The sequence below is a fragment of the Scyliorhinus torazame genome, chromosome 3 (assembly GCF_047496885.1).
Source record: "Scyliorhinus torazame isolate Kashiwa2021f chromosome 3, sScyTor2.1, whole genome shotgun sequence".
Lineage (NCBI taxonomy): Eukaryota > Metazoa > Chordata > Chondrichthyes > Carcharhiniformes > Scyliorhinidae > Scyliorhinus > Scyliorhinus torazame.
This window is the reverse complement of record NC_092709.1, coordinates 266,656,584-266,669,819: the sequence shown is the minus strand read 5'-3', so window position 1 is coordinate 266,669,819 and position 13,236 is coordinate 266,656,584. Positions and strand designations below refer to the sequence as shown.

Below are 13,236 nucleotides of genomic sequence, written 5' to 3'. Positions count from 1 at the left end.
GTCCCATCTACGAACAGATCTCTCAATTGTACTACCCCAGCTCTTTGCCATGCTCCAAATCCCCCATCCATTCTCCCCGGAACAAACCTATGGTTATTTCTTATCGGGGACCGCTCCGAGGCTCCCGTCTTTCCCCTATGCCGTCTCCACTGCCCTCAAATTTTCAATGTAGCCACCTCCACCGGGCTTGTGGTGTATTTCTTCGGTGAGAACGGCAACGGCGCCGTCACCATTGCTTGTAGGCTAGTCTCCCTGCAGGACGCCCTCTCCAATCTCTTCCACGCCGCTCCCTCCCCTTCTCCCATCCACTTACACACCATTGAAACATTGGCGGACCAGTAATAGTCGTTTAGGCTCGGTAGTGCCAACCCCCCCCTGTCCCTACTACGCTGCAAAAATCCCCTCCTCACTCTCGGGGTCTTCCCGGCCCACACAAAACTCATAATACTCTTCTCGATTCTCTTGAAAAAAGTCTTCGTGACCACCACCGGGAGGCACTGAAACACAAAAAGGAATCTCGGGAGGACCACCATTTTAACCGCCTGCACCCTACCTGCCAGTGACAGGGACACCGTGTCCCATCTCTTAAAGTCCTCCTCCATTGTTCCACCAACCGCGTTAAATTAAGCCTGTGTAATGTACCCCAATTCTTGGCTATCTGGATCCCCAAGTACCGGAAGTCCCTTGTTACCTTCCTCAACGGTAAATCCTCTATTTCCCTGCTCTGCTCCCCTGGATGCACCACGAACAACTCACTTTTCCCCATGTTCAATTTATACCCTGAAAAATCCCCAAACTCCCCAAGTATCCGCATTATCTCTGGCATCCCCTCCGCCGCGTCCGCCACATACAACAACAAATCATCCGCATATAAAGATACCCGGTGTTCTTCTCCTCCCCTGAGTACTCCCCTCCACTTACTGGAACCCCTCAATGCTATGGCCAGGGGCTCAATCGCCAATGCAAACAATAACGGGGACAGAGGACATCCCTGCCTCGTCCCTCTATGGAGCCGAAAGTAATCAGACCCCCGTCCATTCGTGACCACGCTCGCCATCGGAGCCCTATACAGCAACTGTACCCATCTGATATACCCATCTCCAAAGCCAAATCTCCTCAGCACCTCCCACAAATAATCCCACTCCACTCTATCAAATGCTTTCTCGGCATCCATCGCCATCCCCCTCTGGTGGGGGCATCATCATTACCCCTCGCAGCCTCCGTATATTTGTGTTCAGCTGTCTCCCCTTCACAAACCCATGAAACACCCCCGGGACACAATCCTCTATCCTCGTTGCCATTACCTTGGCCAGAATCTTAGCATCCACATTCAGGAGGGAAATGGGCCTACAGGACCCGCATTGCAGCGGGTCTTTTTCCTTCTTTAGGAGGAGCGATATCGTTGCCTCTGACATAGTCGGGGGTAGCTGCCCCCTTTCCCTCGCCTCATTAAAGGTTCTCATCAGTAGCGGGGCCAGCAAGTCCATATATTTCCTATAGAATTCCACTGGGAATCCGTCTGGTCCCAGGGCCTTCCCCGCCTGCATGCTTCTAATCCCTTTCACTACTTCCTCCGTCTCAATCTGTGCTCCCAGTCCCACCCTCTCCTGCTCCTCCACCTTAGGAAATTCCAGCTGATCCAGAAAGCACATCATTCTCTCCTTCCCTTCCGGGGGCTGAGCTTCATATAATCTTTCATAAAATGCCTTGAACACTCCATTCACTCTCTCCGCTCCATCTCTCCCTCCTCATCTCTCACCCCCCCCATCTCCCTCGCTGCTCCCCTTTTCCTCAGTTGGTGGGCCAGCAACCTGCTCGCCTTCTCCCCATATTCGTACTGTACACCCTGTGCCTTCCTCCATTGTGCCTCTGCCTTACCCGTAGTCAACAAGTCAAATTCTACATGTAGCCTTTGCCTTTCCCTGTACAGTCCCTCCTCCGGTGCCTCCGCATATTGCCTGTCCACCCTCAAAAGTTCTTTCAACAACCGCTCCCTTTCCCTACCCTCCTGCTTTCCTTTATGTGCCCTGATAGATATCAGCTCCCCTCTAACCACAGCCTTCAACGCCTCCCAGACCACTCCCACCTGAACCTCCCCATTGTCATTGAGTTCCAAGTACCTTTCAATACACCCCCTCACCCTTAAACACACCCCCTCATCTGCCAATAATCCCATGTCCATTCTCCAGGGTGGGTGCTGTTCTTTTTCCTCCCCTATCTCCAGGTCCACCCAATGTGGAGCGTGGTCCGAAATAGCTATAGCCGTATACTCCATCCCCGTCACCTTCGGGATCAGTGCCCTTCCCAAAACAAAAAAGTCTATCCGTGAATAGACTTTGTGGACATAGGAGAAAAACGAAAACTCCTTACTCCTAGGTCTACCAAATCTCCAGGGGTCTACTCCTCCCATCTGCTCCATAAAGTCCTTGAGCACCCTAGCTGCAGCTGGCCTCCTTCCGGTCCTGGACCTCGATCTGTCCAGCCCTGGGTCCAGCACCGTATTAAAATCTCCACCCATTACCAACTTTCCCGCCTCTAGGTCCGGGATGCGCCCCAACATACGCCTCATAAAATTGGCATCATCCCAGTTCGGGGCATATACGTTCACTAAAACCACCGCCTCTCCTTGCAATCTGCCACTCACCATTACGTATCTGCCCCCACTATCCGCCACTATGGTCTTTGCCTCAAACATTACCTGCTTCCCCACTAATATAGCCACCCCCCCTGTTTTTTGCGTCTAGCCCCGAATGAAACACCTGCCCCACCCATCCTTTGCGAAGTCTGACCTGGTCCATCAGTTTCAGATGCGTCTCCTGCAGCATAACCACATCTGCCTTAAGTTGTTTTAGGTGTGCGAGTACCCGTGCCCTCTTAATCGGCCCGTTCAGCCCTCTCACATTCCACGTGATCAGCCTAGTTGGGGGGCTCTTTTACCCCCCCCCCCCCTTGTCGACTAGCCATCTCCTTTTTCAATCCAGCTCCTCTCCCGGTTCCCACGTAGCCGTATCTCCCCCCAACGGCGCCCTCCCGCCCCGACCACCCCACCCCATACCAGCTCCCCTTCTCCCCAGCAGCAGCAACCCAGTTAACCCCCCCCCCCACCCCCCGCTAGATCCCTTTCTAGCGTAATTGCACCCCCCACGTTGCTCCAAGAAGTCAGCAAACTCTGGCCGACCTCGGCTTCCCCCCGTGACCTCGGCCCCCACTGTGCGAGGCCCCCTCCTTCCTGCTTCCCTGTTCCCGCCATGATTACCATAGCACGGGAACAAAGCCCGCGCTACCCATTTGGCCCCGCCCCCAATGGCCGGCTCCCCCAGCTCCCCATCCTCCCTCCCCCCCCTCCCCCACGACATGGGGAAGAGAGAAAAGTTACAGGGTCGCAGGGTTAACAACTTCGGAAATCATCTCTTCCCCCATTTCCCCCCCCCCCTTCACCCCACGTAATCACCCCACCACTTTATCCCAAACGTTCTTTTTCTAGCCCGCTTGTTCCAGTTTCTCCTCGACAATAAATGTCCACACCTCTTCTGCCATTTCAAAGTAGTGGTGTTTCCCTTGATGTGTGACCCACAGTCTTGCCGGCTGCAGCATTCCAAATTTAACCTTCCTTTTGTGCAGCAACGCCTTGGCCCGATTAAAGCTTGCCCTCCTTCTCGCCACCTCCGCACTCCAATCTTGATATACGCGGATCACCGCGTTCTCCCACCTACTGCTCCGGGTTTTCTTTGCCCATCTGAGGACTATCTCTCTGTCCTTGTATCGGAGAAATCTCACCACTATGGCTCGAGGAATTTCTCCAGCCCTCGGTCTTCGCGCCATAACTCGATAAGCTCCCTCCACCTCCAACGGTCCCGTCGGGGCCTCCGATCCCATTAACGGGTGAAGCATCGTGCTCACATATGCCCTGACGTCCGCCCCTTCTGCACCTTCGGGAAGACCAAGAATCCTTAAATTCTTCCTCCTCGCATTATTCTCCAGCACCTCCAGCCTTTCCACACACCTTTTGTGTTGTGCCTCGTGCATCTCTGTCTTCACCACCAGGCCCTGTATTTTGTCCTCATTCTCAGCAGCCTTTGCCTTCACGACCCGGAGGTCCTGCTCCTGGGTCTTTTGCTCCTCCTTTAGCCCTTCAATCGCCTGTAATATCGGGGCCAACAGCTTCTTCTTCATCTCCTTTTTAAGTTCTTCCACGCAGCGCCGCAGGAATTCTTGTTGGTCAGGGCCCCATATTAAACTGCCACCTTCCGACGCCATCTTGCTTTGTGCTTGCCTTCCTGGCCGCTGCCCTAGAGGATCCACCGCAATCTGGCCACTTTTCTCTCCTTTTTCCATCCGTGTCCAGGGGGGATTCCCTTCTGGTTTACCGCACAGTGTTTTTAGCCGTTAAAATTGCCGTTGGGGCTCCTATTAAGAGCCCAAAAGTCCGTTCCACCGGGAGCTGCCGAAACAAAGAACAACAAAGAACAAAGAAATGTACAGCACAGGAACAGGCCCTTCGGCCCTCCAAGCCCGTGCCGACCATACTGCCCGACTAAACTACAATCTTCTACACTTCCTGGGTCCGTATCCTTCTATTCCCATCCTATTCATATATTTGTCAAGATGCCCCTTAAATGTCCCTATCGTCCCTGCCTCCACTACCTCCTCCGGTAGTGAGTTCCAGGCACCCACTACCCTCTGCGTAAAAAACTTGCCTCGTACATCTACTCTAAACTTTGCCCCTCTCACCTTAAACCTATGCCCCCTAGTAATTGACCCCTCTACCCTGGGGAAAAGCCTCTGACTATCCACTCTGTCTATGCCCCTCATAATTTTGTATACCTCTATCAGGTCGCCCCTCAACCTCCTTCGTTCCAGTGAGAACAAACCGAGTTTATTCAATCGCTCCTCATAGCTTATGCCCTCCATACCAGGCAACATTCTGGTAAATCTCTTCTGCACCCTCTCTAAAGCCTCCACATCCTTCTGGTAGTGTGGCGACCAGAATTGAACACTATACTCCAAGTGTGGCCTAACTAAGGTTCTATACAGCTGCAACATGACTTGCCAATTCTTATACTCAATGCCCCGGCCAATGAAGGCAAGCATGCCGTATGCCTTCTTGACTACCTTCTCCACCTGTGTAGCCCCTTTCAGTGATCTGTGGACCTGTACTCCTAGATCTCTTTGACTTTCAATACTCTTGAGGGTTCTACCATTCACTGTATATTCCCTACCTGCATTAGCCCTTCCAAAATGCATTACCTCACATTTGTCCAGGTTAAACTCCATCTGCCATCTCTCCGCCCAAGTCTCCAGACAATCTAAATCCTGCTGTATCCTCAGACAGTCCTCATCGCTATCCGCAATTCCACCAACCTTTGTGTCGTCTGCAAACTTACTAATCAGACCAGTTACATTTTCCTCCAAATCATTTATATATACTACAAAGAGCAAAGGTCCCAGCACTGATCCCTGTGGAACACCACTGGTCACAGCCCTCCAATTAGAAAAGCATCCCTCCATTGCTACCCTCTGCCTTCTATGGCCTAGCCAGTTCTGTATCCACCTTGCCAGTTCACCCCTGATCCCGTGTGACTTCACCTTTTGTACTAGTCTACCATGAGGGACCTTGTCAAAGGCCTTACTGAAGTCCATATAGACAACATCTACTGCCCTACCTGCATCAATCATCTTAGTGACCTCCTCGAAAAACTCGATCAAGTTAGTGAGACACGACCTCCCCTTCACAAAACCGTGCTGCCTCTCACTAATACGTCCATTTGCTTCCAAATGGGAGTAGATCCTGTCTCGAAGAATTCTCTCCAGTAATTTCCCTACCACTGAAGTAAGGCTCACCGGCCTGTAGTTCCCGGGATTATCCCTGCCACCCTTCTTAAACAGAGGAACAACATTGGCTATTCTCCAGTCCTCCGGGACATCCCCTGAAGACAGCGAGGATCCAAAGATTTCTGTCAAGGCCTCAGCAATTTCCTCTCCAGCCTCCTTCAGTATTCTGGGGTAGATCCCATCCGGCCCTGGGGACTTATCTACCTTAATATTTTTTAAGACACCCAACACCTCGTCTTTTTGGATCACAATGTGACCCAGGCTATCTACACCCCCTTCTCCAGACTCAACATCTACCAATTCCTTCTCTTTGGTGAATACTGATGCAAAGTATTCATTTAGTACCTCGCCCATTTCCTCTGGCTCCACACATAGATTCCCTTGCCTATCCTTCAGTGGGCCAACCCTTTCCCTGGCTACCCTCTTGCTTTTTATGTAAGTGTAAAAAGCCTTGGGATTTTCCTTAACCCTATTTGCCAATGACTTTTCATGACCCCTTCTAGCCCTCCTGACTCCCTGCTTAAGTTCCTTCCTACTTTCCTTATATGCCACACAGGCTTCGTCTGTTCCCAGCCTTTTAGCCCTGACAAATGCCTCCTTTTTCTTTTTGACGAGGCCTACAATATCATTCGTCATCCAAGGTTCCCGAAAATTGCCGTATTTGTCTTTCTTCCTCACAGGAACATGCCTGTCCTGTATTCCTATCAACTGACACTTGAAAGCCTCCCACATGTCAGATGTTGATTTGCCCTCAAACATCCGCCCCCAATCTATGCTCTTCAGTTCCCGAAACGTGCGACTTAGCTGGTCATCGCCGCACCCGGAAGTCTCCTCAATACATATCTTAATGTTTTGCAGTACTTTGCCTGGTGCCAACAGCTGAAGGGACTTGCTGTTTGATACGATCCACCTGTCTTGGGATGTACAGCTTCGTACCTGGCATTAGATCAGCACTGAAATTCATTTACAAACTCATGAATGGGCCTAAGGCTGCAATTTCCAGTCCTGAAAAGTGCCCAGTCTATCTCAGATTACCCTGGAAGGGTAAGGTGTCTCAAAAATTTGAGCAATGGGTGAAGCTAGCCATGTCACGCTGCTGCTATGCAGTAGCAATGAGAGTGGTATTCTCCACTAATAGGATGGCCTATCACACAAATCAGTAACGTGGTACACGAATGTCGTCAGTGCTGACATAATGCTAGGTATGTCTGCAAAACTCAGAACATAGTTTCCAACATTAGCTGTGATTCCATGATTAGACAACAGTTACTAAACAATCCTGACTGTGCTAAGAATTACACTGACAACCAATTTAAGACTATTAGTCAGCCTCGCTGTGACTCACTTATGCATGCTGAAAGTTACATATATTCACACCCTGTCCTTTGCAAATAGAAAGCACATGTCCACACATTGCAGCTTTTTCAACTAAACAAAAGCTTGGCCGACAGCCATGCCCTGGTTCATTTCCCATAGCTTGACTAATCAGAGTCAACCTGCCTGATTTGAATTTAAACAAAAGCTTGGCAGTTAACTGTTCCCTGGTGCATTCTCCATGGCACCACCTCTATCAATTAGTCCACTTGACAACTAATCAGCACCCTCTTCTCATACAGTATAAATTATTGTTCCCTTTGAGATTTGGTATTCTTGCAAATCTGTTCTGATGAGTGCAAGACAAAAAGGTTTGATAGCATGGCTCTTTTTTCAGCAAGACATATGAATAATAGTCAAGGCCTCAAGTTTACAATGTCACTGAAAATGAAGAGATGATCACATAAATTGAACGCAAAAGAGGTGTTTAGACTTTCATAACACTTCAATAAAGATATTGTAATTATTCAACCATCAAAAATTATTTGCCCTGTATTGTTTCATAGTATCAAAAAGCATATCCTTCCACTTAGTATGAACAATGCCATATGAAATCTTTTAGTTTATGTATAAAAGAAAAGCAAATGATTGACAACAATGATGAAACAAAAGTAACATACCCACTGAAAACATGCTGGATGAGGGGATAAGCAGTCTTCAAATACACATCATAATTGGTACAAGTCTCCTCAAATGCTTCATCAAAATAAAAAATATGCTGAAAATGAATCACATACTGATTTAATTTTAAAAAATTAAAATTAAAAATGGGAAATGATTGGTTAGATGATTTCAATATGAGAATATTAGCACTTGTAAGGGAAAGTTCCTACAGCTGATAGATAATGAGACCGAGATATGGTTTGAAGATCTAGTAAAAGCAGACTTGGGAAAGCATATTTTTCATTCCAGGGAGCTGTTGAAATAAATAAACATAACAGTGGCCACTGGATATTACTAACATTTTACTGAAAAAGCAAATAGATGCTTAATAATAATAGTCTTTATTATTGTCACAAGTAGGCTTACATTAACACCGCAATGAAGTTACTGTGAAAAGCCCCTAGTCGCCACACTCTGGCGCCTGTTTGGGTACACTGAGGGAGAATTCAGAATGTCCAAATTACCTAACAGCACGTCTTTTGGGACTTGTGGGAGGAAACCGGAGCAAACCCACGCAGACATTGCCAGTTTACCGTGCCATGGACTCGGAGCATCCCACAGAGTCTTTGACATGAGGCCATTTTCATACCCTTCCCAATCCTGCATGGAATCTGGCAGCTGACTTAACGCCCGGCACCTCACATAACTTCCGGCACAACTGCGGAGACCTATCTGAATCAGTGATTAACCTATTAGAGAGAAAACTCAATTCCTGCTCCCATTTTTCACTAAACAACTCTGAACCACTTTATGGCAAGGCTGATGAGTCACCAGCTGGTTTTTCAAAGGCCTCCATTAAAGGTACAAGTGGTGGGAATGAAGACCAGAGGGAGTATCTTCTTCAAAAGTGTGAGACAGAATCCTCAAGGTCAGGACAAACCAGGCCTGGACCTGGTAGTTGACAGGACCAGTGCTCACAGGACAAACCAGGCCTGGACCGTGGTAGCTGACAGGACCAGTGCTCACAGGACAAACCAGGCCTGGACCGTGGTAGCTGACAGGACCAGTGCTCACAGGACAAACCAGGTATGGACCCTGGTAGCTGACAGGACCAGTGCTCACAGGACAAACCAGGCCTGGACAGAGATAGCTGACAGGACCAGTGCTCACAGGACAAAACAAGCCTTGACAGAGGTAGCCGACAGGACCAGTGCTCACAGGGCAAACCAGGCCTTGACAGAGGTAGCTGACAGGACCAGTGCTCACACCAGGCACTGACAGAGGTAGCTGACAGGACCAGTGCACACAGGACAAACCAGGCCTGGGCAGAGGTGGCTGACAGGACCAGAGCTCACAAGACAAACCAGGCCTGGACAGAGGAAGCTGACAGGACCAGTGCTCACAGGACAAATCACGCCTGGGCAGAGGTAGCCAACAGGGCCAGTGCTCACAGGACAAACCAGGCATGGGCAGGGGTAGTTGACAGGACCAGTGCTCACAGGACAAACCAGGCCTGGACCGCGGTAGCGGACAGGACCAGTGCTCACAGGACAAATCACACCTGGGCAGGGGTAGCCGACAGGACCAGTGCTCACAGGACAAACCAGGCGTAGACAGAGGTAGCTGACAGGACCAGTGCTCACAGGACAAACCAGGCCTGGACCGTGGTAGCTGACAGGACCAGTGCTCACAGGACAAACCAGCCCTGGACAGAGATAGCTGACAGGACCAGTACTCACAGGACAAACCAGGCCTGGACAGAGATAGCTGACAGGACCAGTGCTCACAGGACAAACCAGGCCCAGACAGAGGTAGCTGATATGACCAGTGCTCACTAGCCTTTTCCCCAGCACCTTGCTTGAATCAGAAATAGGTTATTCTGTTCACCTTGGCATTCCTCTTTAGTGTTATTTCCTATTTCCCACACCACCTAATTTAACCCTCCCCAACAGCACCAGCAAAGAACTTTGGTTTGGTCCTGGCTCTGTTTGAGTGAAACCTGTCAGACCTGTACACGGCCCATCTCCCCCAGAATTGGCCTTAATGTCCCAAGAATTTCAAGCACTCGAGCCTGCACCATCCCTCTAGCCATGCATTCATCTGCTCTATCCTCCTATTTCTATACTAATTTGCTCATGGTACAGGGAATAATCCTGCTTGCTAAATGCCTACCTAGCTCTCTAAACTCTGACTGCAGGACCACAGTCCTCTCTCTGCCTATGTGATTGGTACTAATGTAGACCATGACTACTGGCTATTCACCCTCCCCCATCAGGGTTCATGACAGCCGTTCAGTGTCATCATTGATCCTAGCACCTGGGACTAACATGTCACCCTGGATTCATTTCTGTGGCTTGTCTGTTCCCGTAACTATCAAATCTCCTATCACTATTGGTCTTATAGTCTTCTTCGTGGCCCCTTGAACAGCTGAGCTAGCAGTGGTGCCATGAACTTGGTTCTGGCTGCTTTCCCCAGGTGAACCATCAGTTTCATCAATCTTCAGAACTGAATACTGGTTGGAGTGAGATACACTGAGAATCCTGCACTATTTGCTTATTTCTTCTCAACTGCCTGTAGGTCACCCATTACCACTTCCCCTGCATTCTCTTTTTAAAAAAAAACATTTATTCAGGCATTTATAATTTGATAATAATAATAGTAAACAATACAAATATAAACATAGTGCTAAGACTGCCTCCCTCCCTTACAAGTCCCACCTCATCAAAAGAATAATCCAACTGTTCACCCCCCCACCTCTGCTGACAGTTAGTTTTCTCCAAAGAAGTCGACAAACGGCTTCCACCTCTGGACGAACCCCAGCATTGACCCTCTTAGGGCAAACTTTATTTTCTCAAGTCTGAGAACCCAAGCCATGTCACTAACCCAGATCTCTGAATTCGGGGGCTGAGTCCCTCCATGCGAACAATATCTGTCTCCAGGCAACCAAGGAGGCAAAGGCCAAGACGTCAGCCTCTCTTACCCACTGGACTCCTGGATCTTCCGACACTCCGAAAATCACCAACTCTGGACTCGGCACCACCCTTGTTTTTAAACACCGTGGACATGACATCTGTAAAACCCTGCCAAAATCCCCATAAGCTTTGGACATGCCCAAAACATATGGACATGGTTTGATGGCCCTCCCGCACATCTCGCACACCTGTCCTCTATCCCCAAAAACTTGCTCATCCGGGCCACCATTATGTGTGCTCAGTGAGCGACCTTAAACTGAATCAGGCTGAGCCTGGCACACAATGAGGACTGGTCGACTCTGCTTAACGCATCCGCCCAAAGACCTGCCTCTATCTCCCCCTAGCTCATCTTGCCATTTGCGCTTTAGCTCCTCTGTCTGCATTTCCTCCGACTCCATGAGTTCTTTATAAATATCCGAAACCTTACCCTCTCCCACCCCCGTTCTGGAAACTACCCTGTCCTGTATCCCCCGTGGTGGTAGGAGCGGAAAGGTCGAAACCCCCTTTGCAAAAAATCCCATACCTGCAGATATCTGAATCCATTTCCTGCTGGCAAATTTCTCCTCTAAATCCTTCAAACAGGGGAAGTTTCCATCTATAAATAGATCCCCCATCCTCTCAATCCCTGCTCTCTAGCATCCCCAAAACCCCCACCCAGCCTTCCCGGTACAAACCGATGGTTATTGCCGATTGGAGCCCAGACCGATGCTCCTTCTACTCTCATATGCTTCCTCCACTGCCCCCCAGTCTCTCAGGGCGGCCACTACCACCGGGCTTGTGGAGTACCGGGCCGGCGGGAACGGCAGAGGTGCCGTTACCAATGCCCCCAAACTTGTGTCCTTGCATGATGTTGCTTCTACTTGCTCCCACACCGATACCCCCAGCCCCCCACCCCGCACTACCCACTTCCTAATCATGGCTATATTTGCCACGCAGTAATAGTTGCTAAAGTTAAGCAGCGCCAACCCACCCCCGCCTCTGCCAAGCACCAGCAACACGTTCTTCACTCGCAGGGTTTTATCCGCCCACACAAAACCCGAAATCACCTTGTTTACATGTTTAAGAAGGCCCTTGGGATAAAGACGGGAAGGCACTGAAAAACAAAGAAACCTCGGGAGGACCATCATTTTCACAGTCTGTACTCTCCCTGCCAGTGACAGCGGGAGCATGTCCCACCTTCGAAAGTACTCCTTCATCTGTTCCACTAGCCGGGTCAAATTTAGTTTATGTAACAGCCCCCAGTCCCGTGCCACCTGGATTCCCAAATAACGAAAGCTTCCTCCCACCACTCTGAATGGCAGCTCTCCCAATCTCCTCTCCTGCCCCCTTGCCTGGATCACAAACATCTTGCTTTTCCCCATATTCAATTTGCACCCTGAAAACCGGCCAAATTCCCCTAAATCCTCATAATCTCTCCCATCCCCACTAACGGGTCGGAAGTTTACAGGAGCAGGTCGTCGGCGTATAGCGAGACCCTGTGTTCTACCCCCCATCGGACCAACCCCTTCCAGTCCCTTGAAGCTCTCAGCGCCATTGCCAGTGGCTCTATGGCCAAAGCGAACAGCAGTGGGGAGAGGGGGCATCCCTGCCTAGTCCCCCGGTGTAATTAAAAATAGTCCGACGTCAACCGATTCGTTCGGACACTCGCCACCGGTGCCTGGTACAACAACCGGACTCAATCAATAAAGCCCCGCCCAAACCCGAACCGCCCTAACACCTCCCACAAATAATTCCATTCCACCCGGTCGAAGGTCTTTTCTGCGTCCATTGCAACCACTACTTCCACCTCCCTACCCGCTGGGGGCATCATGATCACGTTTAAGAGCCTTCTAACGTTGCCTGTTAGCTGTCTGCCCTTAACAAACTCGGCTGGTCCTCCCCTATCACCTCTGGGACGCAATCTTCTACCCTTGAGGCCAAGATTTTAGCCAACAGTTTGGCATCAACATTCAATAGGGAGATTGGCCTGTATGACCCGCACAGCTCAGGGTCCTTCTCCCACTTCAGGGTCAGTGAGATCTAGGCCTGTGACACTGTCGGGGGAAGAACGCCCCGCTCTCTTGCCTCATTAAAAGTCCTCACCAGCAGTGGGCCCAGCATCTCAGAGAACCTTTTGTAAAATTCCAACGGGGAGATGTCCGGTCCCGGGGCCTTAACCGACTGTATGGCCTCCCGCCCCTCTGCTATTTCATCAATCCCGATCGGGGCTCCCAGCCCATCCACCAACCCTTCCTCCACCCTCGGAAACTTTAACCCTCTCAGAAACTGCCTCATCCCTTCCACCCCAGCTATGGGTTCCAACTCATATAGCTGGCTGTAAAACTCCTTTTTTAAAAAAAAGTATTTTTATTAAGGTTTTGCAGAATTCTTCATAATAAAACAGTAGTAACAATAATAACAAAACAAACTAGAGTGAACATTAACATAGTGCAAAAAGATAATATACAATAACAAT

General features: G+C 49.7%; 1 protein-coding gene across 1 annotated transcript in view; it reads right to left on the bottom strand.

Moving 5' to 3' along the window:
* The window catches only part of LOC140409107 (kinesin-like protein KIF24), a 169,008-nt gene that overhangs the window by 101,850 nt on the left and 53,922 nt on the right, over window positions 1–13,236 (bottom strand). Inside the window, exon 4 of the mRNA XM_072497220.1 lies at window positions 7,827–7,924. Coding sequence (XP_072353321.1) covers window positions 7,827–7,924 — 98 coding nt within the window. The remainder of the gene's footprint in view (window positions 1–7,826; window positions 7,925–13,236) is intronic.